Source organism: Salvelinus namaycush, chromosome 17, assembly GCF_016432855.1.
Source record: "Salvelinus namaycush isolate Seneca chromosome 17, SaNama_1.0, whole genome shotgun sequence".
Taxonomy (NCBI): domain Eukaryota; kingdom Metazoa; phylum Chordata; class Actinopteri; order Salmoniformes; family Salmonidae; genus Salvelinus; species Salvelinus namaycush.
Window position 1 is genome coordinate 3,387,000 of NC_052323.1, and position 27,863 is coordinate 3,414,862.

At 41.4% G+C, this 27,863-nt stretch overlaps 1 protein-coding gene across 1 annotated transcript in view; it reads right to left on the minus strand.

Annotated features, from left to right (window-relative positions):
- Nucleotides 1–27,863, minus strand: part of LOC120062235 (GPI ethanolamine phosphate transferase 2-like) — a 117,000-nt gene that overhangs the window by 87,059 nt on the left and 2,078 nt on the right. The window contains exons 3-4 of the mRNA XM_039012054.1: nt 18,561–18,770; nt 18,059–18,247 (exon numbers count right to left, since the gene is read on the minus strand). Of these exons, the coding sequence (XP_038867982.1) occupies nt 18,059–18,247; nt 18,561–18,770 (399 nt within the window). The remainder of the gene's footprint in view (nt 1–18,058; nt 18,248–18,560; nt 18,771–27,863) is intronic.

Sequence of the window (27,863 nt, forward strand, 5' to 3'; positions counted from 1 at the left end):
AGAAGGCTTTTTAAGCCTTGAGACATTTGAGACATATATTGTGTATGTGTGCCATTCAGAGGCTGAATTAGCAAGACAAAAGATTTCAGTGCCTTTGAACGGGGTACGGTTGTAGGTGCCAAGCGCACCGGTTTGTGTCAGTAACTGCAACGCTGCTGGGTTTTTCATGCTCAACAGTTTAAAGTGTATCAAGAATGGTCCACCACCCAAAGGACATCAAGCCAACTGTGGGCCAGCATCCCTGTGGAACGGTGGGGGGTGCAAGTGAATATTAGGAAGGTGTTCCTAATGTTTGATATACTCAGTGTATGTTTCACATATTTGGATAACACTGTACATTAGAGTACAGTTAGTGAAGCACAGTAGGGTACAATGCCCTACAAAGATAAAATGCAGTAACTATGAATTTGGTCAAAAATCTTTGATCTGTTGTAATGGCCAGGTATATCATCTGATTAATGTGGTATTTAGTTCCGACACAAGAACAAGCCAGTTGATCAGAATATATCATGGAGTATCTGTCACACGCTGATCTGTTTCACCTGTCCTCATTATTTCCTCCACCCCATCCAGGTGTTGCATGTTTTCCCCAGTGTATTTATCCCTGTAATTCCTGTCTCTCTGTGCCAGTTTGTCTTGTATGTACCAAGTCAACCAGCGGTTTTTCCCCCATTCTCCTGCCTTTGCTATTCTTTTTCTAGTCATCCCAGTTTTGACCCTTGCCTGTTTCTGTACCCTCCTGCCTGACCATTCTACCTGCCTTGTCCTCGAGCATGCCTGCCACTCTGTACCTCCTGGACTCTGAACAGGTTTTGACCTTTTGCCTGTCCACGACCATTCTCTTGCCTACTCCTTTTTGGATTATTAAACATCTAAGACTCCAACCACCTGCCTCCTGTGTCTGCATCTGGGTCTCGCCTTGTGTTATGATAGTATCGGAAATTGCTGTCTGTCTAGACAGAAAAATACATAGTTACTGTGTTTTGTCTTTGTGCGGCAGTACAGTACAATACAGTACGTTGTGTAGAGCACAGTAGAGTAAAATATAGTACAGTATAGGACAGTAGAGCACAGTATATTGTACTGTACTGAACACTACTTTGCTCTTTTGTGCTGTATTGTACTGCACTGTACTCTACTGTGGTCTGCTGCAATGTGATGTCAAAACTTGGACTGCACAAAACTTGAACAAAAAACGAGGAGAAAGACAAATATCCATAATTTTGCATTTTTGTGCAGTACAGATCAGGGAGCCATGATGTAACTCTGTTACTGTAATTCCGTTACCGGGTATAAATCCACTTCACTTACTGTAGTTCAATAGGTTGTTTTCAAACTCAAGGCGCCATGTCATAGCTGACACCCATTCTTTCTGCAGGAGATTTTTTCCTAATTCTGTTACCAACGTTTTCCCACTAAATTCCACTAAAGTAGTCCTTGTGCACAGAGTACGGTTTAACTTTGAAAACAATGTTTTTTTGTTTAGCACATATTTTAGCACATAAGTCAAAGCGTAATTCCGTTACCATGGAATTGCCCACAATTCATCTGAAGACTCAACACTTACATTCTTTCCAAAAGACCAATAAGAAATAGAATTGATGAAGTGATTATGTACGTGAAAGAAAATATGCAATTTGATTGGCTGGATCGGGTGCCCCGGCAGGCGCATAGACTTAGTAATTTAGAGGCCCACTGAATAAAGACTAGATTCCTACATGGTTACATTCAAGAGAAGTGAAACTCAATCTGGTATCAAATTATGTCTGTATTACAAAATGCCGCACACAGAAGCACTGCTGGTTCTTTAAGAGAAGGTAGTTCATCTGAGGATGTGAATCGGTCATGCACAAACCTCTCCACGTTTAATAGAAAATGCACGTTTCTCCATCAGTGTGTATTGAACGGTGGTCTATGCCAGGGTTTCCTCAAACTGGGTCCACGTTATGGGTTTTGCCCTAGCGCTACACAGCTGATTCAAAGAACCAACTCATCATCAAGCTTTGATTATTTCAAATCAGCTGTGCTAAGGCAAAAACCACAATGTGCACCCAGGGGCGGCCCCAGGACCGACTTTGGGAAACCCTGCTCTATGCAACAATTTGGTGATCAATTTGATTTCCTCAAGGTTTTAGAAAAATGCAGCCTAGCCGTAAGAGCTTACCTTTTAACGTTAACACAATCCCAAAAACATCCGTTGCAGAGGCATGTTTTCAATCTCAGAGAACCAATTATTTTCTATACACCGAAGGACGAACATTCAGTGTATACGAGAAATTAGTTCTTGCCGGTAAACATACTTCCAATTAAATTCAAACTCAATTCAATTCCTGTATTCCAGTTCCTGTGTGTGTTTTTACCTTTCAAGTCAGGACGTTTAAATAGACTAGTTATGCTCTCCTTTGATTGACATCGGAGGATAAGTGCAAAAACTAAATGCATTATCAAAAAAGTGTAGAGTACAAGAGTCCGATCTTGTTTCGTGGCTAATTCTTTACTGCTTTGTTTGAAAAATGTCCCCCCCTGCCACTCTAATGAGCAGTCAAGTCTTCTCGATCTGGGTGATTGAGATTGATCTTGGGAGGAAGAAAAGCTGTTCAGCGATGTCTAATATATTATTTCTACTTCATGCTCAGCGTACGGGTAAGTGTGGGACTTGCCATTCTTTAATTCTACAATTGTGTTCCAACCCAGGTCATCAAACCCTAGGAGTAGTTGAATCAAGTGTTGCTGAGCTATTGGATCCAGGACTAGACTGATTGGCACATTTTGTTGTGTTACAAAGTGGGATTTAAAAGGATTTAATTGTTATTTTTTTGTCAACAATCTACACATGACTCAGACATGTCAAAGTGGAAGAATAATTCTAACATTTGTACAAAACTTAAGAAAAATAAACACATATTGTATCTTGATTACATAAGTATTTAACCCTGTGTCAATACGTGAGAATCACCTGTGGCAGCGATTACAGTTGTGAGTCTTTCTGGGTTGTTTCTAAAAGCTTTGGGTTGTACAATATCTGCACATTGTTCTTAACATTTTTTCAAGCTCTGTCAAGTTGGTTGTTGATCATTGCTAGACAGCCATTTTTAAGTCTTGCCATAGATTTTCAAGCTGATTTAAGTCAAAACTGTAACTCATCCACTAAGGAACATTCACGGTCGTCTTGGTAAGCAACTCCTGTGTACATTTGGCCTTTTATTTTAGGAATTTGTCCTGTCGAAAGGTGAATTTGTCTCCCCGTGTCTGTTGAAAAGCAGACTGAAACAGGTTTTCCTCTAGGAATCTGCCTGTGCTTAGCTCTATTCTGTTTCTTTTTATAATAAAAAACTCCCTAGTCCTTGCCCATAACATGATGCAGACACCACCATTCTTGAAAATATGAAGAGTGGTACTCAATGATTCTTTGTGTTGGATTTGCCCCAAATATAACACTTTGTATTCAGGACATATGGACATTTCTTCACCACATCTTTTGCAGAATTACTTTAGTTCCTTATTGCAAAATGGATGCTTGTTTTGGAATATTTTACAGGTTTCCTTATCTTATTCTGTTAATTAGGTTAGTATTTTGGAGTAACTACAATGTTGTTGATCCATCCAATACAGCGTTGGCAAGGATGACAAGGGAATACAATGTGGCCTTCAAGGACTGGAGCTGTGCACCGTGCAGGGTTCCTATGACGTATTGTAGAATTTGTTTGACTATCTGCAGAACATCTTGGTCTGGTTAAAATGTATCAGCCATCCTAAACTTACAATAAGTATATTTGGTGGCATCCCTCCTGTTATTTATTTTCTGGGGAGGGGGGGTTGCCTTCAGCAGCCATTAAAACAGAGGGGAGAAAGCGAGTCATCTTTTGAAACCTCCGTGGAACAGACACAGTTTAAAAAGAGCGAGGACAGGATTTTGACACGCACATACATGGCAAATTGTGCCTGCAACGTTTGCTCTCTTGTTGTTTCGGGGATGGGTGGATTTGGCGATGGCAGGTGACAGACACAGACAAACAAGGTGGCTGGTATATGGGAGCTGACATACACTGATCAAGCCCAGGTTCTCTTTGCTTCCGTAATCCCTTTTATCGTAGACTCGTGAGAACCCAGCAGCAAGAGTACATTTGACAGGGCTGCTTTCAGCACAGTAGAAAACACATGCCGTGAAATCAAATTGTGCAAATGAGAAAACAACACCATAGATGTGCCAGGGCGGAGTTGGCTTTCTGAGCCATTCGTTTTGTTTCAGATTTTTTGGTATTTTTTATCCCTAAACGATTAAGAGGCTGCAACTTGCAAAGCATCAACCAATATCCTGTTTAGTTAGGATATACAGTGCTGTGAAAAACTATTTGTCCCCTTTGAAATTTTCTCTGTATTTTAGAATTTTCTAGACACTGAATGTTATCAGGTCTTCAATCAAAATCTAATATTAGATAAAGGGAACCTGAGTGAACACAAAAAGGGGGGGAAATACTTTTTCACGGCGCTGTACAACCTTTGATGGTCAAGAAAACATATATTCAAGTAAATCAAATTATATCATTCAAGTAGGAAGGCTAATGGTTTAGAAAACCCAGCCTTAGTCAGCATGATCACCTTCAGTCATGTTTATAGTCCCTCCACCTCTCTTTCTATAAGTAACAATTAGCTTGTCCTTTAACAAATGTCTTCAAACGAATGCGGACTTGCCAACCATGAATCATTTTTTTAAATACCACTTCAGAGCGGCGGCAGGACCCCACGATGGCACGCGTGCGACACCCACACTGCTTAAATCATAGGCAAATGCACCTTTTTAGCCTAATGAGACAGCCTAATGCTGTCTCAGTAGAAATGGTAGGCAATAGAGTCTTACCGGGGCTTGGTAATTGACTACTCTTCAGTAGACAACTGGAAATACGTTTAAATGTACAACCAGGGCTCTCCCTAAGATTTTCTGACAAGGTGGTGCCTAAGGTTGGGTAGGTGGAGGTCTGGAAGTTGGAGCATTTTGAATTTCAGAAAAACCTGTAACTGCCATTTCCTGAAACCTAGAGTCTTAAATGATATCAAACAATGTAGCCACAGGAGGGGCGTAGGCACGGGTGGACTGGGGAGCCAAGTTCACCCAATAAGATTAGATAAAGATACAAATATTGTCCAAACACAGTACTTAACTTGGGAAGGAGCTCACAGGAAATGAGTACCAGCAGCTAAAATGTTCTTCTGCTTGAGTTCCTGCACCTCCTATAGAATAGCTCAAAAGTATTGAGAAAATCCTGCACCTAAATATAAACAGTACCGACACCTAAAATGAGTACCGACATCTATTTCTATCCAAGTCAAGCACTGTCCTAAACATGCATACACCATCAGATAAAACAATAATAATAACAACAATAATATATTTGATTTGGCAGATGCCTTTCCAGACACTCAAAGACGTCTTACATTAGAAGTACATCTACATAAAATCTAGTGCTGTACATGAAATCTATTCCATGTAGGACAATGTAATGCATTTGCATTATGCTTGATTATTTCCCAGGGAAAAACTAAAACAAATCAGCTTATCAATTTGAAAACATTATTGGTGGGTTCTGGCACATGTCACTGCGCAGTGATACCATGTGCAGTAAACAGTAGCTACAGCTGTGTAGGCTAGGCTATACTGTGTAGGCCACTCACTGTTAGCTAGCTAGACTTGGCAAACAAAAACACATAAATTGGCCAAACAAATCTCACTGCTACATTTGTTCAAGAAACCGCATATAGAAAAGGATGTTGGAGCATTTGCCAAGTTATTTGATATTAGTGATTTCCCCATGAAGGGCCTCCAGTCCCCCTCTATATCAATCACTAATTGCATTGATCTAATCAAGGGCCTTAAAGACCGTTTCAGTACATAAGAGACACATTTAAAGGTGATTTTGATTAAATCATTAAGGTTACAGATGATTTGATGGTCAAAATGAAATCCACAACTGGGATGCTAGCTACCAGTTCCCGAAACAAAAAACTGTTAGCAAGGTTTGGGGACTTGCATGTTACAATCTAAAGTGGGGAAAGCAGCCCCCGTTAGGAGCAACTCGGATTCACAGGCATTATGGAACGAGATATTGGACAGGCAATTTATAGAACTCAACAGTCGTTTTCAGAACAATCATACGGGATCATGAAGGCGGCCGCAGCTGCCTGCCTGCCCCTGATCCGACTCATTTGGTAAAATTACAGCGATACAGCCACCCAGTAACCATTATGGCATTTCTGTGGAGGACGTAGAACTAACTGTTATTGTACAGCAGCTTCAACGAAAGTTACAAGAGGGTTGGTCGCCCAGCCAAGCTACTTTTGATTTTTATTAAATAAAAAATGTGTTTCTGTGCTAATAATAATGCGATAGGTACACCTAATTCAGCTTACCCTGCATGCCGGGTAACTGAAGTGTTCCCATTTTGAACCATTTTATTTGTCTGACAATACAAACTCTGCCTTCCTGGCGAGCCCAGACAGTAAAATAGGTGCATCTGTAGGCATACCGTTGGCTAATCGGATACCTTAGCTCACCGTGTCTACAGCAGTTTCCACGTGTCCACAGCAAAATGAATACTGGATGTAGAGCAGGCTACTGTAAGCTTTCAAAACCATGCCTAGAGCGAGAGATTGTCAGAGAATACAGCAAATGAGTGTTTTTATGAGTGAGTTGTTTTTCCTACAACACTGTTTTTATTGAACACTTTTATTTATTTAACCTTTATTTAACCAGGAAAATACCTTTTAGAAAAGGAAACACGCTTTTCCACTTTGACTCACACTCTCTGCCTCCCTCCTTTGAGACTGACCATCAGTCCAGTGAAATAAAAAAATAGTTCTCAATTTATGCTCCGATGTGCCTCGCAAGTACAGTGCCTTCATAAAGTATTCATATGTACCCCTTGACCTTTTCCACATTTTGTGTTACAGCCTAAATTTTAAATAGATTCAATTTAGATTTTTTGGTAACTGGCTTAGACAATACCCCAATAATGTCAAAGTGTAATTATATTTTCAAAATGTTTACAAATTAATAAAAAATGAAAAGCTGAAATGTCTTGAGTCAATACATATTCATACCCTTTGTTATGGCAAGCAGAAATATGTTCAGGGGTGAAAATGTGCTTAACAAGTCACATAATAAGTTGCATGGACTCACTCCGTGTGCAATACTGTTTAACATAATTTGTTCATGACCATCTCTGTACACCACACATACAACTATCAGTAAGGTCCCTCAATCAAGCAGTGAATTTCAAACACAGATTCAAGCACAAACACCAGGGAGGTTTTCCAATGCCTCACAAAAAAAGACCACCTATTGGTGGATTGGTTAAAATAAAAAAGCAGACATTGAATATCCCTTTGAGCATGGTAAAGTTATTAATTACACTTGGGATGTTGGATCAATACACCCAGTCACTACAAAGATACAGGCCTCCTTCTGAACTTCAGTTGCCGGAGAGGAAGGAAACCGCTCAGGGATTTGACCATGGGGCCAATGGTGACTTTAATGGCTGTGATCGGAGAAAACTGAGGATAAAAAACTGAGGATAATCCACAACACTAACCTAAATGACAGAGTGAAAAGAAGGAAGCCTGTACAGAATACAAATATTCCAAAACATGCATCCTGTTTGCAACAAGGCAAAAATAAAAAATAGAATTGTGACAAAGAAATTAACTGTTTGTCCATATTAATACAAAGTGTTATGTTTGGGGCAAATCCAACACAACACATTACTGAGTACCCCTCCCCATATTTTCAAGCATAGTGGTGGCTGTGTCATGTTATGGGTGTAATCGTTCAGGACTGGGGAGGTTTTCAGGATAAAAAAGAAACGGAATGGAGATGAGCAAAGGCAAAATCCTAGAGGAAAAGCTGTTTGTCTGCTTTCCACCAGAAACTGGGAGATTAAGTCACCTTTCAGCAGGACAATAACCCCAAACACAAGGCCAAATCTACTCTGGAGTTGCTTACCAAGAAGACAGTGAATGTTCCTGTGTGGTCGAGTTAAAGTTTTGGCTTAAATTGGCTTGAAAAACTATGGAAAAACTTGAAAATGGTTGTCTAGCTATGATCAACAACCAATTTGACAAAACTTGAAGAATTTTGAAAAGAATAATGGGAAAATATTGTACAATCCAGGTGTGCAAAGCTCTTAGAGACATACCATGAAAGACTCCCAGCTGTAATCACTGCAAAATGTGATTCTAACATGTATTGACTCAGGGGTGTGATTACTTATGCATTTCATTTTCAATACATTTGTAAAAATGTCTCAAAACATGTTTTCACTTTCTCATTATAGGGTATTGTGTGTAAACGGGTGAGAAAAAACAAACAATTTAATCCATTTTGGAATTCAGGCTGTAACACAACAAAATGTGGAATAAGTCAAGGGGTATGAATACTTTTTGAAGGCAATGTAGTAGGCTACAACAACGGACCTATTACCAGTGTTATCATACAGTCTAGCTCGAGATTCAAGTTCTGAAATAAGGGATTCTATGTTATTTATAATAAAGGGTAGGCCTACATGGAGAAAATCGGACCTCTCTTATCATATATGATCAAAGGCAAATGCATGAAACAATATTTATTTTTCCAGTCAATGTAAATAGCTAATACTTTTTAGGAAGTGCATTTTCTTGGAAAAATAACTTTGCCCTGTGCTTCTCCGCCCATGCACTCTAGCTAGCATTATCAATAAGCTATTGATAATGTAATTGATATCACGCAACACATTTTAGGCAGACTTGATGTCCCGCACCCAGCAGAGAATTGCACTCGGCTTGCATTTTTAATAGAAAAAGGTTGGTGACCACTGTTCTAGTCTATATAAGCTATTGGCTGCTATTATTGCATTTGCACACTGCTTGGCTAGAATTTGTTTCCTTTGATGGTGTTTAATATGCAGCCATAGCCTGATCTACCTTGATTGGCCTCCGTAACAGTGATTAACACCAGAAAGCCTGGCCTCGTTGCACCCCCCTTTGGAGCAATGACGTGTCTTTTGAACATCAACATTCCAACAATCTAACAAATAAATGTCATATATGCTATCAAAATAATAAGTATTTGGTTGTGTTTATGAAATCAAATGTATTTCAAAGAACAAAAGAGCATTTTCATTACTTTATGCAACTGTAGGCTACATGTACAAAATCATGGGCATTAATATAGAGTTTGTCCCCCCTTTGCTGCTATAACAGCCTCCACTCTTCTGGGAAGACTTTCCACTAGATGTTGGAACATTGCTGCGGGAACTTGCTTCCATTCAGCCACAAGAGCATTAGTGAGGTAGGGCACTGATGTTGGGCGATTAGGCCTGGTTCCAATTCAGCCCATAGGTGTTCGATGGGGTTGAGGTCAGGGATCTGTGCAGGCCAGTCAATTTCTTCCACTCCGAACTCGATAAAACCAATTCTGTATGGACCTCGCTTTGTGCATGGGGGCATTGTCATGCTGAAACAGGAAAGGGCCTTCCCCAAACTGTTGCCACAAAGTTGGAAACACAGAATCATCTAGAATGTTATTGTATGCTGTAGCGTTAAGATTTCCCTTCACTGGAACTAAGAGGCCTACCCCAAAACCATGAGACTGCCCTATATCATTATTCCTTCTCCACCAAACTTTACAGTTTGCACTATACAATCGGGCAGGTAGCGTTCTCCTGGCATCCGCCAAACCCAGATTCATCCATCAGACTTCCAGATGGTGAAGTGTGATTCTTCACTCCAGAGAATGTGTTTCCACTGTCCAGAGTCCGATAGCGGCAATCTTTACACCACTCCAGCCGACGCTTGGCATTGTGCGTGGTGATCTTAGGCTAGTGTGCGGGTGCTCGGCCATGGAAACCCATTTCATGAAGCTCCCGATGAACAGTTCTTGTGCTGACATTGCTTCCAGACAGTGGTGGAAAAAGTACCCAACTGTCATACTTGAGTAAAAGTAAAGACAACTTAAAAGAAAGTGTCTCAAGTAAAAGTGAAAGTCACCCAGTAAAATACTACTTGAGTAAAAGTCTAAAAGTATTTGGTTTTAAACGTACTAAAGTATCAAAATTAAATGCAATCGCTAAAATATACTTAATTATCAAAAGTAAAAGTACTAATCATTTCAAATTCCTTAAATGAAGCCAACCAGACGGCATGATTTTCTTGATTATTTTACATTTACGGATAACCAGGGTTTGCAGCACTGCAGCACTGTGACATTTGCAGACCTGCCAACCTGCACGCGGTTACAAAAAACGACCCTAAAATTTGCAAAAATAGGCTTCTAGTTAGTACATTGTGGTTTTTGACTCAACCATCTGAGGTTGGAGATGAGCCAATCAGAGAACTTGGCTAGGAGAAAAAATCTCTAGCTCTCCGCTCCAGCTGTTCCACTTTATACCGTCTTTCACAGAAGTTATGTTAGACTTTTAAAGATGACTATGCCAATGTTAATTAATCAGTTAATTAATCTCTAGACTCAAACTGTTACAGACCTATATCCATCCTGCCATCCCTTTCTAAAGTCTTCGAAAGCCAAGTGAACAAACAGGTCACCGACCATTTCGGATCCCACCGTACCTTTTCCGCTATGCAATCTGGTTTCCAAGCTGGTCACGGGTGCACCTCAGCCACAGTCAAGGTCCTACACGATATCATAACTGTTATCGATAAAAGACAGTACTGTGCAGCCGTCTTCATCGACCTGGCCAAGGTAAAGTTCCATCTTATCTCAGCTCACTGGTCACCATAGCAACGCCCACCCATAGCACACGCTCCAGCAGGTAGATTTCACAGGTCATCCCCAAATCCAACACCTCTTTCGGCCGCCTTTCCTTCCAGTTCTCTGCTGCCAATGACTGGAACGAATTGCAAAAATCACTGAATTTGGAGACTTATCTCCCTCACTAACTTTAAGCGTCAGCTGTCAAAGCAGCTTACCGATCGTTGCAGGTGTACATAGCCCATCTGTAAATAGCCCATCCAACCAACTACCTACCTCATCCCCATATTTGTTTTTGTTTTTCTGCTCTTTTGCACACAGTATTTCTACCTGCACGTCCTCATCTGCACATATATCACTCCAGTGTAAATTGCTAAATTGTAATTACTTCGCCACTATTGGCCTATTTATTGCCTCACCTCCTTACGTCATTTGCACACACTGTATACAGATTTTTCTATTGTGTTATTGACTGTACGATTGTTTATCCCATGTGTAACTCTGTGTTGTTTTTGTCGCACTGCTTTGCTTTATCTTGGCCAGGTCGCAGTTGTAAATGAGAACTTGTTCTCAACTGGCCTACCTGGTTAAATAAAGTTGAAATATTTATTTTTTTAAATAAAAGTTATTGATCTATCCTGTTGATAAGCTGCTAGCTAAGCTGATAGCAATCAAGCTTACAAAGTTAGTCCCAGATGAGTTTTGCAATGGAGCGCTCTTTGTCTGGAGAAGTAAATGATCGGTCCCAGCGCTGTAGGAGCTATATCTACTACGCTTTGTTGCGGGACAATCTGGATCACTCCAGAACTCCATCTGGAGTTCCAATGTGGCAATTGTTTGCTTACTGAGGATTATAGGATTGAAGTGGCTTCCTTGATCAAGAGGGTCACCAGCCTACGTAAGAAACTGGGGGAAACGCAGAGTGGAATGGTTACCTTTTCTACGCTTGTGGCTGGACGGCGTTCACCCTTGTTGGATGCAACTCTGCCTTGTCGTTGTCCGACTGGCTGGTGTTGCCCAGACTTCATTCGCCAGAGGAGCCATCTCCTGCCTCTCCTCCCCAATCTGATAGCGAAGTCGAATGGGCATAGCAAGAGGAGCATGCAAATCAACGATAGTCGCATGTCACGAGCCATGGAAGCCGCAGACAGCAGTCTACCACAAAGCAGGCTACACTCCCAATGAGAGGCCCGGAGCGAATACAAACAGTGAATAGTTTTGCCACCCTGGAGCCTGAACTTCCTGCACCTTCGTTGCTGGGGGTACCTGTATCTGCGGCCGCTGTGCCTATTCCTTCCACTAAGGTTTTGAAATCGGCGTCGACAACCTTCCATCCCTGCTCTAGATCAAGCGAGGCATCTCCATCTGTCGGAGGCCTGCACCAGGCGATGGGAGCTACGGGCTCAAGTTACCCTGCCTCTCGCCCATCCTTAAAGGGTTCTCAGACTCCTGTGAAGCGTGGGAGTGGGCGGATTTCCTCGTCCTTGTCGCCAGCCGTGATTTTGGGCAGCTCTATGGTCGGAAAATGTGACTGTTCCTGGTGCAAAAACATTGTCCTATCCTGGAGCTCGAGTAAATTACATTACTAAGCTGGTCCCAAATGATCTATGTTCTTCAGGACATGGAAATCGATTATATCGTTATATCATGTGGGCTTTAATGACATTATGAAGGGCAGCTGAACAGTTGAAACTGGATTTTAAAGAGCTGATTTGATTCTCTGCTAGACACTAACAGAAGACCCATCATATCTGGCCCTGTGCCTCTTCTGAATCGTGGCATTGAACACTTTAGCAGTATTCTTTCACTTCACAGCTGGCTACATGATTATTGCAGCTCAATGGGTGTAACTTTTTTTGACAATTTCGATATCTTTTGGAAACAAAATACGTTTTATTAGGAGGATGGGATCCACCCGAATAATTTGGGTTCCTGGATCCTTTCACAGCATTGAGACAATGACTTATTGGTGGCCCAAGCCCAGCTCAATTAATCTGGGGAAGGAAGCTCATCCTCCACTAACATAAATAACATGAGCATGTCTACTTCTCTAAAGCTTCCCAGTAAAGCAATGAAAACAATCAAGTATCCCAGAAAAGTGCTCAAAATAGCCCACGTTAACATATGTAGCTTAAGAAACAAGGTTCATGAAATTAATAACTTGCTAGTAACAGATGACATTAATATTCTGACTCTGAAACTCTGAAACTCAGTTTGATAATACCTTTGATGATACAGTGGTAGCATTACATGGTTATAACATCTACAGAAAAGACAGAAATGCCAATGGTGGAGGTGATGCTGTTTATATTCAGAACCACATTCCTGTAAAGCTTAGAGAGGATATCATGTTAAATACTGTTGAAGTAATATGGCTACAGGCTCATCTGCTTCACCTAAAGCCCATTCTTGTGGGATGCTGCTATAGACCACGAAGTGCTAACAGTCAATAAATGGATAACACACAGTACCAGTCCAAGTTTGGACACACCTACTCATTCCATGGTTTCTCTTTATTTTTACTATTTTCTACATTGTATAATAATAGTGAAGACATCAAAACTATGACATAACACGTATGGAACCATGTAGTAACCAAAGAAGTGTTAAAATCTAAATATATTTTATATTTGAGATTCTTCAAAGTAGCCACCCTTTAGTAGTTAGTGAACCAGTCGAGACAGTCATTAGAGAAACCAAGGATGTTGAGTCTGCCGATAAGAATACCGTGATTGACAGAGTCGAAAGCCTTGGCCAGGTCGATGAAGACGGCTGCACAGTACTGTCTTTTATCGATAACAGTTATGATATTGTGTAGGACCTTGAGCGTGGCTGAGGTGCACCCGTGACCAGCTCGGAAACCAGATTGCATAGCAGAAAAGGTACGGTGGGATTCGAAATGGTCGGTGGCCTGTTTGTTCACTTGGCTTTCGAAGACTTTAGAAAGGGAGGGCAGGATGGATATAGGTCTGTAACAGTTTGGGTCTAGAGATTAATTAACATCGGCATAGTCATTTTTAAAAGTCTAACAAAACTTCTGTGAAAGACAGTATAAAGTGGAACAGCTGGAGCGGAGAGCTAGAGATTTTTTCTCCTAGCCAAGTTCTCTGATTGGCTCATCTCCAACCTCAGATGGTTGAGTCAAAAACCACAATGTACTAACTAGAAGCCTATTTTTGCATATTTTAGGGTCGTTTTTTGCAACCGCGTGCAGGTTGGCAGGTCTGCAAATGTCACAGTGCTGCAGTCTTTAATCCCTTCCCCTCCAGAAACTGTAGCTCAGATTGTGCGTTGTCCAACACTGCAGGTACTGGCTTCTCCTTTCTACTCAGGGAAGGCCAAAGTAGGAAAGAAGCTCTGGCTACCTTTTTACCGTGGAGCCATGGGAGCCTGCGTTTCCTTTTCTCCCCATCCCAGCCAACCACTTTGCACGATGCGTCATTTCTTTTATCACGGCACCGACACAGAGTGAAGAAAAAGGATATCGCTAGTTCGGCAAGGCTATGAAAGTCACTGGAATGTTTTATACCTCGAAACTCGTTGAACGTCTACTAGTCATCTCAGCAATCTGAGGGAACATACTTTGTGGGTTTTTTCATTGAGCTTCTAAGACACCCTATGGGACCACAATGGGCTGTCTATATTTAGGTCACAACGGTACTGTGTAAAGAACAGCAGCAGGCTTTTACTGGGGAAGTTTGGAGCTGAGGCTTTCAAGAACATTTAATTCAGAGCTCCCTGTTGCCTAAGCGCAAGAGAGAGTAAGAGAGAGTAAAATAGCTACAAGGCAGGCGCGGTTAAATATGCACAAGAACACCGTTTCCAGTCATGATCCTATACATGTTTTTACAAGAAAACGACTGTTGAGTGCTTCAAAAGCGCTAATCATGACAGGACATTCTCCCACAAATAAATGATGATACTTGTCATAACTGACATCCTAAACCTTATTACAAAAGAATGAAAATAAGCAGGAGATTTCGTGGAAATGTGGAAATGGAAAGGTGCAGTTTCAATGTTTTGGGGCAGACAAAAATAGTACCGCATATCCTTAAAAACTGTTCTTAGAATCTTGATTGGAACAATATACAGTACAACGTTTGGACACACCAACTCATTCCAGGGTTTTTCTTTATATTTACTATTTTCTACATTGAAAAATAATAGTGAAGACATCAAAACTATGAAATATCACATATTGAATCATATAGTAACCAAAAAAGTATATTTTAAATTTGAGATTCTTCAAAGTAGCCACCCATTGCCTTGATGACAGCTTTCCACACTCTTGGCATTCCATCAACCAGCTTCATGAGGTAGTCACCTGGAATGCGTTTCAATTAACAGGTGTGCCTTATTAAAAGTTAATTTGTGGTATTTCTTTCCTTCTTAATGCGTTTGAGCCAATCAGTTGTGTTGTGACAAAGTAGCTGTGGAATACAGAAGATTGCTCTATTTGGTAAAAGTCCATATTATGGCAAGAACAGCTCAAAAATGCAAAGAGAAACGACAGTCCATCATTACTTTAAGACATGAAAGTCAGTCAATGCGTAACACCTCAAAAACTTTGAAGGTTTCTTCAAGTGCAGTCGCAAAAACCATCAAGTGCTTTGATGAAACTGGCTCTCATGAGGACCGCCACAGGACAGGAAGACCCAAAGTTACCTCTGCTGCAGAGGATAAGTTCATTAGAGTTAACTGCACCTCAGATTACAGCCCAAATAAATGCTTCACAGAGTTCAAGTAACAGACACATCAACTATTCAGCGGTGACAGTGTGAATCAGGCCTTCATGGTCGAATTGCTGCAAAGAAACCCTTACAAAAGGACAACAATAAGAAGAGACTTGCTTGGGCCAAGAAACACGAGCAATGGACATTAGACAGGTGGAAATCTGTCCTTTGGTCTGACGAGTCCAAATTTGAGATTTGTGGTTCCAACCACCGTTTCTGTGTGACACAGAGTAGGTGAACGGATGACCTCTGCATGTGTAGTTCTCACAGTGAAGAATGGAGGAGGAGTTTTGATGGTGTGGGGGTGCTTTGCTGGTGACACTGACGTCAGTGATTGATTTAGAATTCAAGGCACACTTGACCAGCATGGCTACCACAGCATTCTGCAGCGATACGTCATCCCATCTGTTTTCGCGCTTAGTGGAACTATAATTTGTTTTTCACAATGACCCAACCCACCTACAGGCGGTGTAAGGGCTATTTGACCAAGGAGGTGAGTGATGGAGTGCTGCATCAGATGACCTGGCCTCCACAATCACCCGACCTCAACCCAATTGAGATGGTTTGGGATGAGTTGGACCGCAGAGTGAAGGAAAAGCAGCCAAACAAGTGCTCAGCATATGTGAGAACTCCTCAAAGACTGTTGGAAAAGCATTCCAGGTGAAGTTGGTTGAGAGAATGCCACGAGTGAGCAAAGTTGTCATCAAGGCAAATTGTGGCTAATTTGAAGAATCTAAAATATATTTAGATTTACTTAACACTTTTTTGGTTACTACATGATTCAATATGTGTTATTTGATAGTTTTGATGTCTTCGTCACCCCCTCTTCAAAGGGGGTGACACACTAGACCCAAACTGCTACTGACCTATACCATTTCGAATCCCACCGTACCTTCTCCGCTATGCAATCTGGTTTCAGAGCTGGTCATGGGTGCACCTCAGCCGAGCTCAAGGTCCTAAACGACATCATAACCGCCATCGATGAGACATTACTGTGCAGCCGTCTTCATCGACCTGGCCAAGGTTTTCGACTCTGTCAATCACTACATTCTTATTGGCAGACTCGACAGCCTTGGTTTCTCAAATGATTGCCTCGCCTGGTTTACCAACTACTTCTCTGATAGAGTTCAGTGTGTCAAATCGGAGGGCCTGTTGTCCGGACCTCTGGCAGTCTCTATGGGGGTGCCACAGGGTTCAATTCTCGGGCCAACTCTTCTCTGTATATATCAACGATATCGCTCTTGCTGCTGGTGATTCTCTAATCCACCTCTACACAGACGACACCATTCTGTATACTTCTTGCCCTTCTTTGGACACTGTGTTAACTAACCTCCAGACGAGCTTCAATGCCATACAACTCTCCTTCCGTGGCCTCCAACTGCTCTTAAACGCAAGTAAAACTAAATGCATGATATTCAATCAATCACTGCCCGCACCTGCTCGCCCGTCCAGCATCACTACTCTGTACGGCTCTGACTTAGAATACGTGGACAACTACAAATACCTAGGTGTCTGGATAGAATGTACACTCTCCTTCCAGACTCACATTAAGCATAACCAATCCAAAATGAAATCTAGAATTGGCTTCCTATATCGCAACAAAGCATCTTTCACTCATGCTGCCAAACATACCCTCGTAAAACTGACCATCCTACCGATCCTCGACTTCGGTGATATCATCTATAAAATAGCCTCCTACACTCTACTCAACAAATTGGATGCAGTCTATCACAGTGCCATCTGTTTTGTCACCAAAGCCCCATACACTACCCACCACTGCGACCTGTACGCTCTCGTTGGTTGGCCCTTGCTTCATACTCGTCGCCAAACCCACTGGCTACAGGTTATCTACACATCTCTGCTAGATACAGCCCCGCCTTATCTCAGCTCACTGGTCACCATAGCAGCACCCACTCCCACTCACTGGTCACCCCCAAAGCCAGTTCCTCCTTTGGTCGTCTTTCCTTCCAGTTCTCTGCTGCCAATGACTGGAACGATCTCTGACGCTGGAGACTCATATCTCCCTCACTAGCTTTAAGCACCAGCTGTCAGAGCAGCTCACAGATCACTGCACCTGTACATAGCCCATCTATCTACCTACCTCATCCCCATACTGTATTTATTTATTTATCTTCTCCTTTGCACCCCAGTATCTCTACTTGCACATTCATCTTCTGCACATCTACCATTCCAGTGTTTAATTGCTATATTGTAATTACTTCGCCACCATGGCCTTTTTATTGCCTTAACTCCCTTATCTTACCTCATTTGCACTCACTGTATATATACTTTTTGTTTTCTTTTGTTCTACTGTATTACTGACTGTATGTTTTGTTTATTCCATGTGTAACTCTGTGTTGTTGTATGTGCCGGATTGCTATGCTTTATCTTGGCCAGGTCGCAGTTGCAAATGAGAACTTGTTCTCAACTAGCCTACCTGGTTAAATAAAGGTGAAATAAAAAGAAAAATACAGTATTATTCTACAATGTAGAAAAGTCAAAATAAAGAAAAACCCTTGAATGTGTGTCCAAACTTTTGACTGGTACTGTATGTGTTATTTTGCTATTGAAAAGTAGTCTTCTCTACCTTTAAGATGAGGGAGCCATGAATCTTCTTGAGGATGTCGTCCATCTCCATTAGTTTGGGCTGGATGAGGGAGCTGTGGGGTCCACTGATGTGGCCGATGTGGTCCAGGCCCAGGTAGTGAAGGATCAGAATGTCCCAGTCGTCTCTCTTCAGCGTGCCGTCCAGGTGACGAGTCACGTTGTTGTCAACCTGGGAAGAGTCAGCGGGGACATGTCAACACAAAATACTAACACCAAGACACAATCCAGATTGTGTCATTGTTTCTGAATCAGACCTTTGAGAAACTCTTTACGTATAGTATGTAAGAAATATTATGTAATAGAAACAGATTAAAGTTGAGCTAATATGATACGGAATCTTGGAAAAAACTTTTCGTTAAATTGGCATGGCATTCCCATGTAACTAACAATGACAAAATCACATCAAACAAACAAAATCAATGAGAGTGCAAAGGTTAAAGGGCATGACCCTGACCTTCAAACAGACAATGACCATGACTGACCTCAGTGTAGTCGGACACAAAGAAAGAGGTGGTGCCGTCATACTCCATGAAGTGCTTGGGAAAGAGCTTCACCCAGGTGTCGTCCCCATAGAACACCATCCGCTTGCCCGCCGTCTTGGCCTGCCAGATGAGGTTGTCCTCCAGCAGTGTGGGGGAGTTCAGGTTCATCACCACGTCGATGAAACCTGGGATACTGCCTGTGGTCAGGGCCTAGAGGGAGCAGGAGGAGGAGGACCAAGGGAGTTTGTCAATCTAGGTACAGTACCAGTCAAAAATTTGGACAGCTACTCTTTCAATGTTTTTTCTTTATTTCTTCAATTTTCTACATTGTAGAATAATAGTGAAGACATCAAAACTATGAAATAAAACATATGCAATCATTTAGTAACCAAAAAAGTGTTAAATCAAAATATATTTTATTTTTGAGATTCTTCAAAGTAGCCTTGATGACAGCTTTGCACACTGTTATTTCATATTTTTGATGTCTACAAATGTAGAAAATACTCAAAATAAAGACAAACCCTGGAATGAGTAGGTGTGTCCAAACTTTTGACTGGTACTATATATAAGCTAGCAATAGGCTAAATGTGCAACATAATTGTCAGGTGTAGTCAGCAAATATCATTGTTATTCAAAGTATCAGTGTTATTTCGTTACGCTGGCATCTCCATTTACTTAACTGTAATTTGCAGTAAAACAAGGCTAACACCGGCGCTACAGCAATTACAATGGGACACTGGTGTAAGATGGTGTTCAAAGCAATCACTGAACGACACATTTATTTACGATAAAAAAATGAAATACTGTATTATGTAATGAGAATACTTTCATAATAGTAGCCTGTCTATGGAGGATTGATAGTGACTATGACTATTTATTGTATCACATAATGTATTACATAATGTTGTGTCCTCCACAGCTAGTTAAAGCCAATAAAGAAACCCATATAGGCCAAGATGTTGTTGGCAGTATCGCACTAGCCTGTCACAAGCGAGGCATATCACCGTTTTTTCACTCTGAAGTGTTTACTGCAACCTTTTGCATAATCACTGTGATTTCTCACAATCAGGCATTCTGGGGCAAATAACCTTGAGCCAGCCTCACAGAAGGAAGCAAACTAGTCTAAACTAAACTATGATATGGATTCCATGCCTTTCTTTTTCCACAAAATTGTTCTCGTGCTCGTGCTTTAGACCATTTGCACATGTCAAAAGCACAGTGTCAAAAGCACCTGCTGGCCTTTGTAATTCAAGCAAAACTATCAGAATTATCTACATTTAAGGCTGTTGCATGCTTCCCAGTTGAAACAGTTTATGGATATATTATGACAACATTATGTGATGTTTTTGTTCGTTTCGGTGTTCCGGCAGGGATTTTCCGGCTGTTCGAGCGGAAAAAACATATACTTGAGGCAAGTTGAAGTTCTGTTGCCAAAGTCTACTCCCCTTCGTCGGTGATTGGTCAACAGTACTACTACTAGTAGGAGTAGGAACGGGATTCTTCAATTAAGTGTTTATTGTCATACAACGAGACAACTTTTCATGATTTCACTTGAGAAATACGGCACAAAACATCTTAATTAAACTGCGCGACTAAAGCTTACCGTAAGCTTCCCAGTCACAACAGTTTCAGCATGTATTACTACAACATTTTGGAGTAATACAAAACTCTAACACGTTCTAAAGCGAATACTGGAACAATATTTCTAACATAGAACGTGGAGAATGGTCAGAGGCGATCTAAAGAACACTAATGTCATTTTGTTTGTTATTTTGTGATGTCATAAACAAATGTATAATGGAAATACTTTAACTTGGAAAGTATACACGCTATATTTACGAAGTAACCATCCTCTATGTTGTGTGTGAAATATAAAAAATGATGGAAGTGTTTTTGTTAAGAGAGGGATATGATTCAAGGAGCCATAAGAGACAATTGTTTTACATAAACTTTGCACAGTGACATGTCACACCCCTACGTGAGGTCAGAGAGCGTGTCAGCCTGACGGAATCGCCCTTCTGAACAAACTGTATAAAATGATGGGTTAAGAATTAACATACCAGAACAGAGCGACTTAGGAGGTGCAGCTCACGTTTAAAGGGGTTTGACATCTGAATCTCAACTCGAGGTAGAGATGATACACTCACCTCCCGACTGGTATGGCTAATTAGCGGTCCTAAGTAAAATATCTAAAAATGTGAATTTAAGTGGGACCATTCTATTACTCTGTTCAAACCATCGTATTATGCTACTTTCATCACCCCACTGGGAACCATCGACACGGCTGGCTAGCCCATCTTCAAAGAAGCATCTTCCGGAGTGAATGGAAGGAGAATAAACTCTGTAGTTCTGTTCAGGACTACACGACAAGTCACCGGATATCAGACAACTTCAGAGAAGAACAACAGTAGATGACTTGTTGGAACCATTTTTGGATAATCAGAGCCTTACAAGCGTGCCGCGAAAAGGCCCAACCCCCTTTCCAGGATGACCCGGTTTCCGAGAGAGATACACGCATTTCAAGTAAATACATTCATGATTTCTTACTCCAAGCGGGCGGCGGTTCGTGTGCAAAGTATAAGAGTACTATAAGTGAGAGTAGTTTCTAAATGTACCAACGTTAACTTCTTATGGCTGGGGGCTGTATTGAGTAGCTTGGATGAATAAGGTGCCCAGAGATGCTCAGAGTAAACTACCTGCTACTCAGTCCCAGTTGCTAATATATGCATATTATTATTAGATTTGAATAGAAAACACTCTGAAGTTTCTAAAACTGTTTGAATTATGTCTGTGAGTATAACAGAACTCATATGGCAGGCAAAAACTGAGAAATTTCAACCAGGAAGTGGGAAATCTGAGGTTGGTGGTTTTTCAACTCATTCCCTATTGAAGATAGTGGGATATTGGTCATGGTGCACTTTCTAAGGCTTCCACTAGATGTCAACAGTCTTTAGAACCTTGTTTGATGCTTCTACTGTGAAGGGAGGCCGAATGAGAGGGGAATGAGTCAGAGGTAGCCTATTTGAAATCGGACACTGTGGTGGGATTAACAAGAAGCGTATCTTTAAAATGGTGTGAAATACTTGTATGTTTGAGGAATTTTAATTATAGGATTTCTGTTGATTTGAATTTGGCGCCCTGCACTTTCACTGGCTGTTGTCATATTGATCCCGTTAACGGGATCTCAGCTATAAGAAGTTAAGTGTCTCTGTCATTCTCTCTTTGTCGCCCTCTCCATGTCTTTTGTAACAAGCAGCCATATTGTTATCAGTCCGCTAGGGACCTGATTTTAACGTATTAAGTGTGTATGTTCATCCTGTGATACCATTTAGTTTGCTAGTAAATAAATAATTAAACCAATTTGTGTAGTACTGAATCATAAGTAAGGCTCGGGCTTTTGCAGATGCAAGGAGGTTACGAATGATGATATGATACGAGGTTATGACTAATACAGTGGGGCAAAAAAGTATTTAGGCAGCCACCAATTGTGCAAGTTCTCCCCCTTAAAAAGATGAGAGAGGCCTGTAATTTTCATCATAGGTACACTTCAACTATGACAGACAAAATGAGAAAAAAAAATCCAGAAAATCACATTGTAGGATTTTTAATGAATTTATTTGCAAAGTATGGTGGAAAATAAGTATTTGGTCAATAACAAAAGTTTCTCAATACTTTGTTATATACCCTTTGTTGGCAATGACAGAGGTCAAACGTTTTCTGTAAGTCTTCACAAGGTTTTCACACACTGTTGCTGGTATTTTGGCCCATTCCTCCATGCAGATCTCCTCTAGAGCAGTGATGTTTTGGGGCTGTTGCTGGGCAACACGGACTTTCAACTCCCTCCAAAGATTTTCTATGGGGTTGAGATCTGGAGACTGGCTAGGCCACTCCAGGACCTTGAAATGCTTCTTACGAAGCCACTCCTTCGTTACCCGGGTGGTGTGTTTGGGATCATTGTCATGCTGAAAGACCCAGCCACGTTTCATCTTCAATGCCCTTGCTGATGGAAGGAGGTTTTCACTCAAAATCTCACGATACATGGCCCCATTCATTCTGTCCTTTACACGGATCAGTCGTCCTAGTCCCTTTGCAGAAAAATAGCCCCAAAGCATGATGTTTCCACCCCCATGCTTCACAGTAGGTATGGTGTTCTTTGGATGCAACTCAGCATTCTTTGTCCTCCAAACACGACGAGTTGAGTTTTTACCAAAAAAGTTATATTTTGGTTTCATCTGACCATATGACATTCTCCCAATCTTCTTCTGGATCATCCAAATGCTCTCTAGCAAACTTCAAACGGGCCTGGACATGTACTGGCTTAAGCAGGGGGACACGTCTGGCACTGCAGGATTTGAGTCCCTGGCGGCGTAGTGTGTTACTGATGGTAGGCTTTGTTACTTTGGTCCCAGCTCTCTGCAGGTCATTCACTAGGTCCCCCCGTGTGGTTCTGGGATCTTTGCTCACCGTTCTTGTGATCATTTTGACCCCACGGGGTGAGATCTTGCGTTGAGCCCCAGATCGAGGGAGATTATCAGTGGTCTTGTATGTCTTCCATTTCTTAATAATTGCTCCCACAGTTGATTTCTTCAAACCAAGCTGCTTACCTATTGCAGATTCAGTCTTCCCAGCCTGGTGCAGGTCTACAATTTTGTTTCTGGTGTCCTTTGACAGCTCTTTGGTCTTGGCCATAGTGGAGCTTGGAGTGTGACTGTTTGAGGTTGTGTACAGGTGTCTTTTATACTGATAACAAGTTCAAACAGGTGCCATTAATACAGGTAACGAGTGGAGGACAGAGGAGCCCCTTAAAGAAGAAGTTACAGGTCTGTGAGAGCCAGAAATCTTGCTTGTTTGTAGGTGACCAAATACTTATTTTCCACCATAATTTGCAAATAAATTCATTAAAAATCCTACATTGACTTTTTTCCCATTATTTTTGGCTGTCTCTCATTAGTTCATAAGCCTAAACTTCAGGGCCTAACTGTACGCGTGCTAAATCGCCTACATGCCAATTGCTTTTGGAAATGGGCTGAAAAGGTTAATCATGTTGATCCACGGAGGCAAATAGGAGCGGAATTCAACAAGAGAAAAGCTGCGAAATGGAGAGTTGAAAATAAAGAAAAGGGGAGGGCCAGAAAAGTCATGTTTGGGAAAGATTTGGTGAAGTGGTAAAAAAATATGTTTTACTGTCACATACACCGGATAGGTGCAGTGAAATGTGTTGTTTTACAGGGTCAGCCATAGTATGATAGCAGTGCCGGCTATGTTATGTGTGATGGTTGTGAGGTACTAAACAAATTTGACTTCAAATGGCCCTATGGCACGTCAAGGCAACAGAAGGCTACTGTTTAGATGGGTTCAATGGAGACTGAACACTGACTGTACACTGACTGCAGGTCTATAACCTCTCAAATAACCTTAATATTGACTCCTGCGAAATTAAGCATTTCCTGCATTAAAATGATACACCAAATGTAGGCAAACTTTTTCTCAGGAACAGGAGTGGAGAAATATTATTGATGTATTTCCCCATCTTAAGAGAATGTGAACTCGCAGTTAGCACCTCTACAGGCGGTATCTAGCTATCTTCATCAGCGTTATAAAGGGCGACCTGAAATCTTATCAGAAACATGTTGGGTCGTGTTCACAGCTTTCTATTTCCTTACAACCGGTCAAAATGATGTAAAATAGGACATTTTGCCCAGAAAATCCTTCCTGTTTTTGTTTTTCTTGCAAAGGTTAATTTAGTCTTGTAGGGTAACATATAATGACAAAAGAGAAGCTGCATGTATCTAATTATAGACTAAGTTGACTAACAAATAGCCTACCAAAATGTCAGAAATTATAAGCAGAAACAAATTTAAAGTCAGGCAAAAGAAATCCTGCATCCCCTCTGTCAATTTTTTCTCTCTCCCTGCAGTCTCTGACTACAGCGCATTTTCTATAACATTTCTGGCTATCAATCAAGTTAGAGTAGCTAGCTTGTCTAACTATCTTAGCTGGCATGACTGCTGGCAAGGTTGGTAGACTTTAGAAAATAAGCAAGCAATAACTAAATTGGACTGAATAAGGATCACATTCCTTTCAATCTTTTACCCGGATTTAGCAGTGATGCACAGAAGCATATTTAGTGTCTTTATAAAAAAGAACCATCAGTTCTTTTTCATCATCATACAGACAGCTCAAGAGGTATGCTTAGATATGCAGGAAAACATACATATTTTTGTATATAGAATTAAGCATAATGATTATGGCTCTGGATTGCAAGACAAGGCTGTTTCAGGTGATGCCATCCTATATAGCCATCCTCACGCACTCTGTGCCCCCTCAGGTTTTTGGGGTGTATGATGCCCCTGGTTCAGAACCCCAAGGTGGTCCAAATGGATATCTTTAGATCCCTACTCTGCCACAGCTTCAAACCCTGATTGGAGGTAAGGTATGCATCATTTTCAAGCGAGGCCTACATTGCAGAAGTCAGCGAATAGTTTAGATCGATGCTTAACTTTTGATCTTACGTAGGATATTTACACAAACTCTCGAGAGACAACATCAGTCTATCCATCTATGATGGTTCACTTGGCAGCTCACACGAACCACACATCCCTCCGTCTGTGACAGAGAGCTCAGTTGAAACCTGTACCGTCTCGTTCTTAGATGTGGTAAGAAAGCGCACACTCAAATCAGATGCAAGAGAAAAGTTTGTCTCAAGCAGGGTTTCTGACGATTTCATCATTGGTAGGCTGGGAAAAACCGCAACACTTGTTGAGGAGAAGCTCCCTTTCCTGCAGAGGATATGACTGGTAGGCAAAATAAATATGTTGGTTGAGCATTGGAGTCGATGGACAGAAGATCCAGTTTTGGGACCTGGTGGAAGAACAGAGGAAACCCTTGACTGAGCTCTGGAGGAAGCATAGACCTGACACAAAAACATATTAGTCTGTGTCAGAACCAAAGTAATCCTCACCAGTATGTTAAGGGAACACGCTGGAACGCACCATGCATTATTAAGGCTTAGCACTAAGGGAGGGCCTTGAAAATGCAGCTAGCATTGTATGTTAAATAAGGCGGAGTCAAAGACTGGCGAAAAAAGAAGTGGGTCCAATAAGTGCACTCTCAAAGCATGATGTGGTTTAGCCCGAAAACACGTGACCAAATGCTGTGGTGCTGACTTGCTGCACCCTCGACAACTACTGTGATTATTATTATTTGACCATGCTGGTCATTTATGAACATTTGAACATCTTGGCCATGTTCTGTTATAATCTCCACCCGGCACAGCCAGAAGAGGACTGGCCACCCCTCATAGCCTGGTTCCTCTAGGTTTCTTCCTAGATTTTGGCCTTTCTAGGGAGTTTTTTCTAGCCACCGTGCTTCTACACCTGCATTGGTTGCTGTTTGGGGTTTTAGGCTGGGTTTCTGTACAGCACTTTGAAATATCAGCTGATGTAAGAAGGGCTATATAAATACATTTGATTTTGATTTTTGGATAACGACTAAATATTAGGTATTTTGGATGGTTGGTTGGTTCAGAGTCTTAGTAATGCAGATCATATGCTTTCTTTTCCCAGGGCATTTTCATATGTTCCTACATACTCTCCAGAAACCAATATTATTTTCCCCCATCCCTGAGCAATTGTCATCTTCCTAATTTACTAAATAGAATGACTACCCACGCACATCACTACGGGTGAACAAAGCAACACAAAGGAAAGGTACATTGAGATGAATATGTCAAATGTATCTAAAGCAAAGACAGAAAGAAAAGCACCCCACTTCTTCCTATTACAATGGAATTAAAAGGCGAATAATGTCTGCGACGTATTGATTGAGTTATTGATTGAGTCAAAACCTCTTTCTCATAGACCCACTCATCCATATTGGCATTTCCAAATGCTGCAATTCCTTGCTGACCCTCATGGAAGTTGTGTCCAACTTAGGGTCATCGTGAGCAGACAGGTCTTCACTATTTTGGCCCAGTTTCCCCAGAGTTAGCCCAGGCCTATTAAAATGTGTTCAATAGAGATTCACCAGAACTCCTCTCCGCTAGCTGTATGTTCTTGTTACAGTGAAACCGACGGCTTATACAATCGGCCACAAAAAAACATATTTTCTCATGTGTCCATTCCAATGAAAGGATATGTGAGGAAATTCTTCAGAATCAGAAAACTACCACTGGCCACCGGAAAGTATTTGGAATGCTAACGAGTTCAATCTGAGCAGGTGTAGAGCAATTTGTCAATCTGAGCAAAAGAAACCAAATATTTCCTCCACACAGAACAGTGTTTTCAACAATGCAACCTAAGGGAATGTGCGAAAGCCTTGACCCCGTGATAAGTAGAGATGAACTTTCATTTACAACTTTCTCAACAGAAGTGATGAGCAAACGGGTCATTGTCGATGATGCGTGCAGTCACACTGGCCAAACGTTCATCATCGGGGAATCATGAAGCGCCACTAGTCCACTAGGACTGTGGTGAGCTTGTGTTCACTCACTGGTCTTCGCTTAATAACATACGCTTCACCTAATTTGGGTGAAGAGTTATTCAGAGTTATTACGTCTGCATCACACGCTACTATCTGCAGTATTTGAGACAGCAAAGCCAATAAAGTGTGGTGACCCTGAAAAAGGCTTCCAAGAATAGACAGAGGTCAAAATACAGGCTTGGTCTTCACCTCAACAATTACCAGTAGGCCTATGTTTAAATGGCCCCAACTCCACCTTTGACAAATGAACAAACCCCACACAATCTAATCTATAAGAGAACTTCCTGTCTGCAAAGCAAAGGTCTTCCCAACACAGCCTAGTCGGCCAAAGTTAGTGAGTGAGCATAGTCGGTGATTGGGTCTTCTGGACGCACTGTGGCTTTACCTGCAAAGGCATTGTTTTGTCCTGAAAAGACTTTCTCTTATCACTTAAGTGGGTGGGAGATGTAAAAATAGTCAAGGAATTGGAATGGGACTCTGAGTGTGTGTGCGAGCGCAGTGCCAGTTCCAGGTACAAGCCATATAAGTGGTCGCTTAGGGCAACCTAGCGCTAGGCTCAGTCGGGGTCTCAACTTACTATTTAGAGTTAGAATAGTAGAATACATCAGGTGAAATTTCCACATTTTGTTGTGCATAAGCGGTTATCTTGTTCTGAAAATCACTCAATTAGCTATGTCAGGTAACTATTTTTTAATTGGTAGTTAGTCTAGCCAGCTACTGTATCTAAACCTGTAGCAATCATGGCCGAATACCAACCAGGCACGCAATGCACGTGCCCAGGAGCCCTGACCTCCAGGGGGCCCCCATTCATTTTGTTAGTCA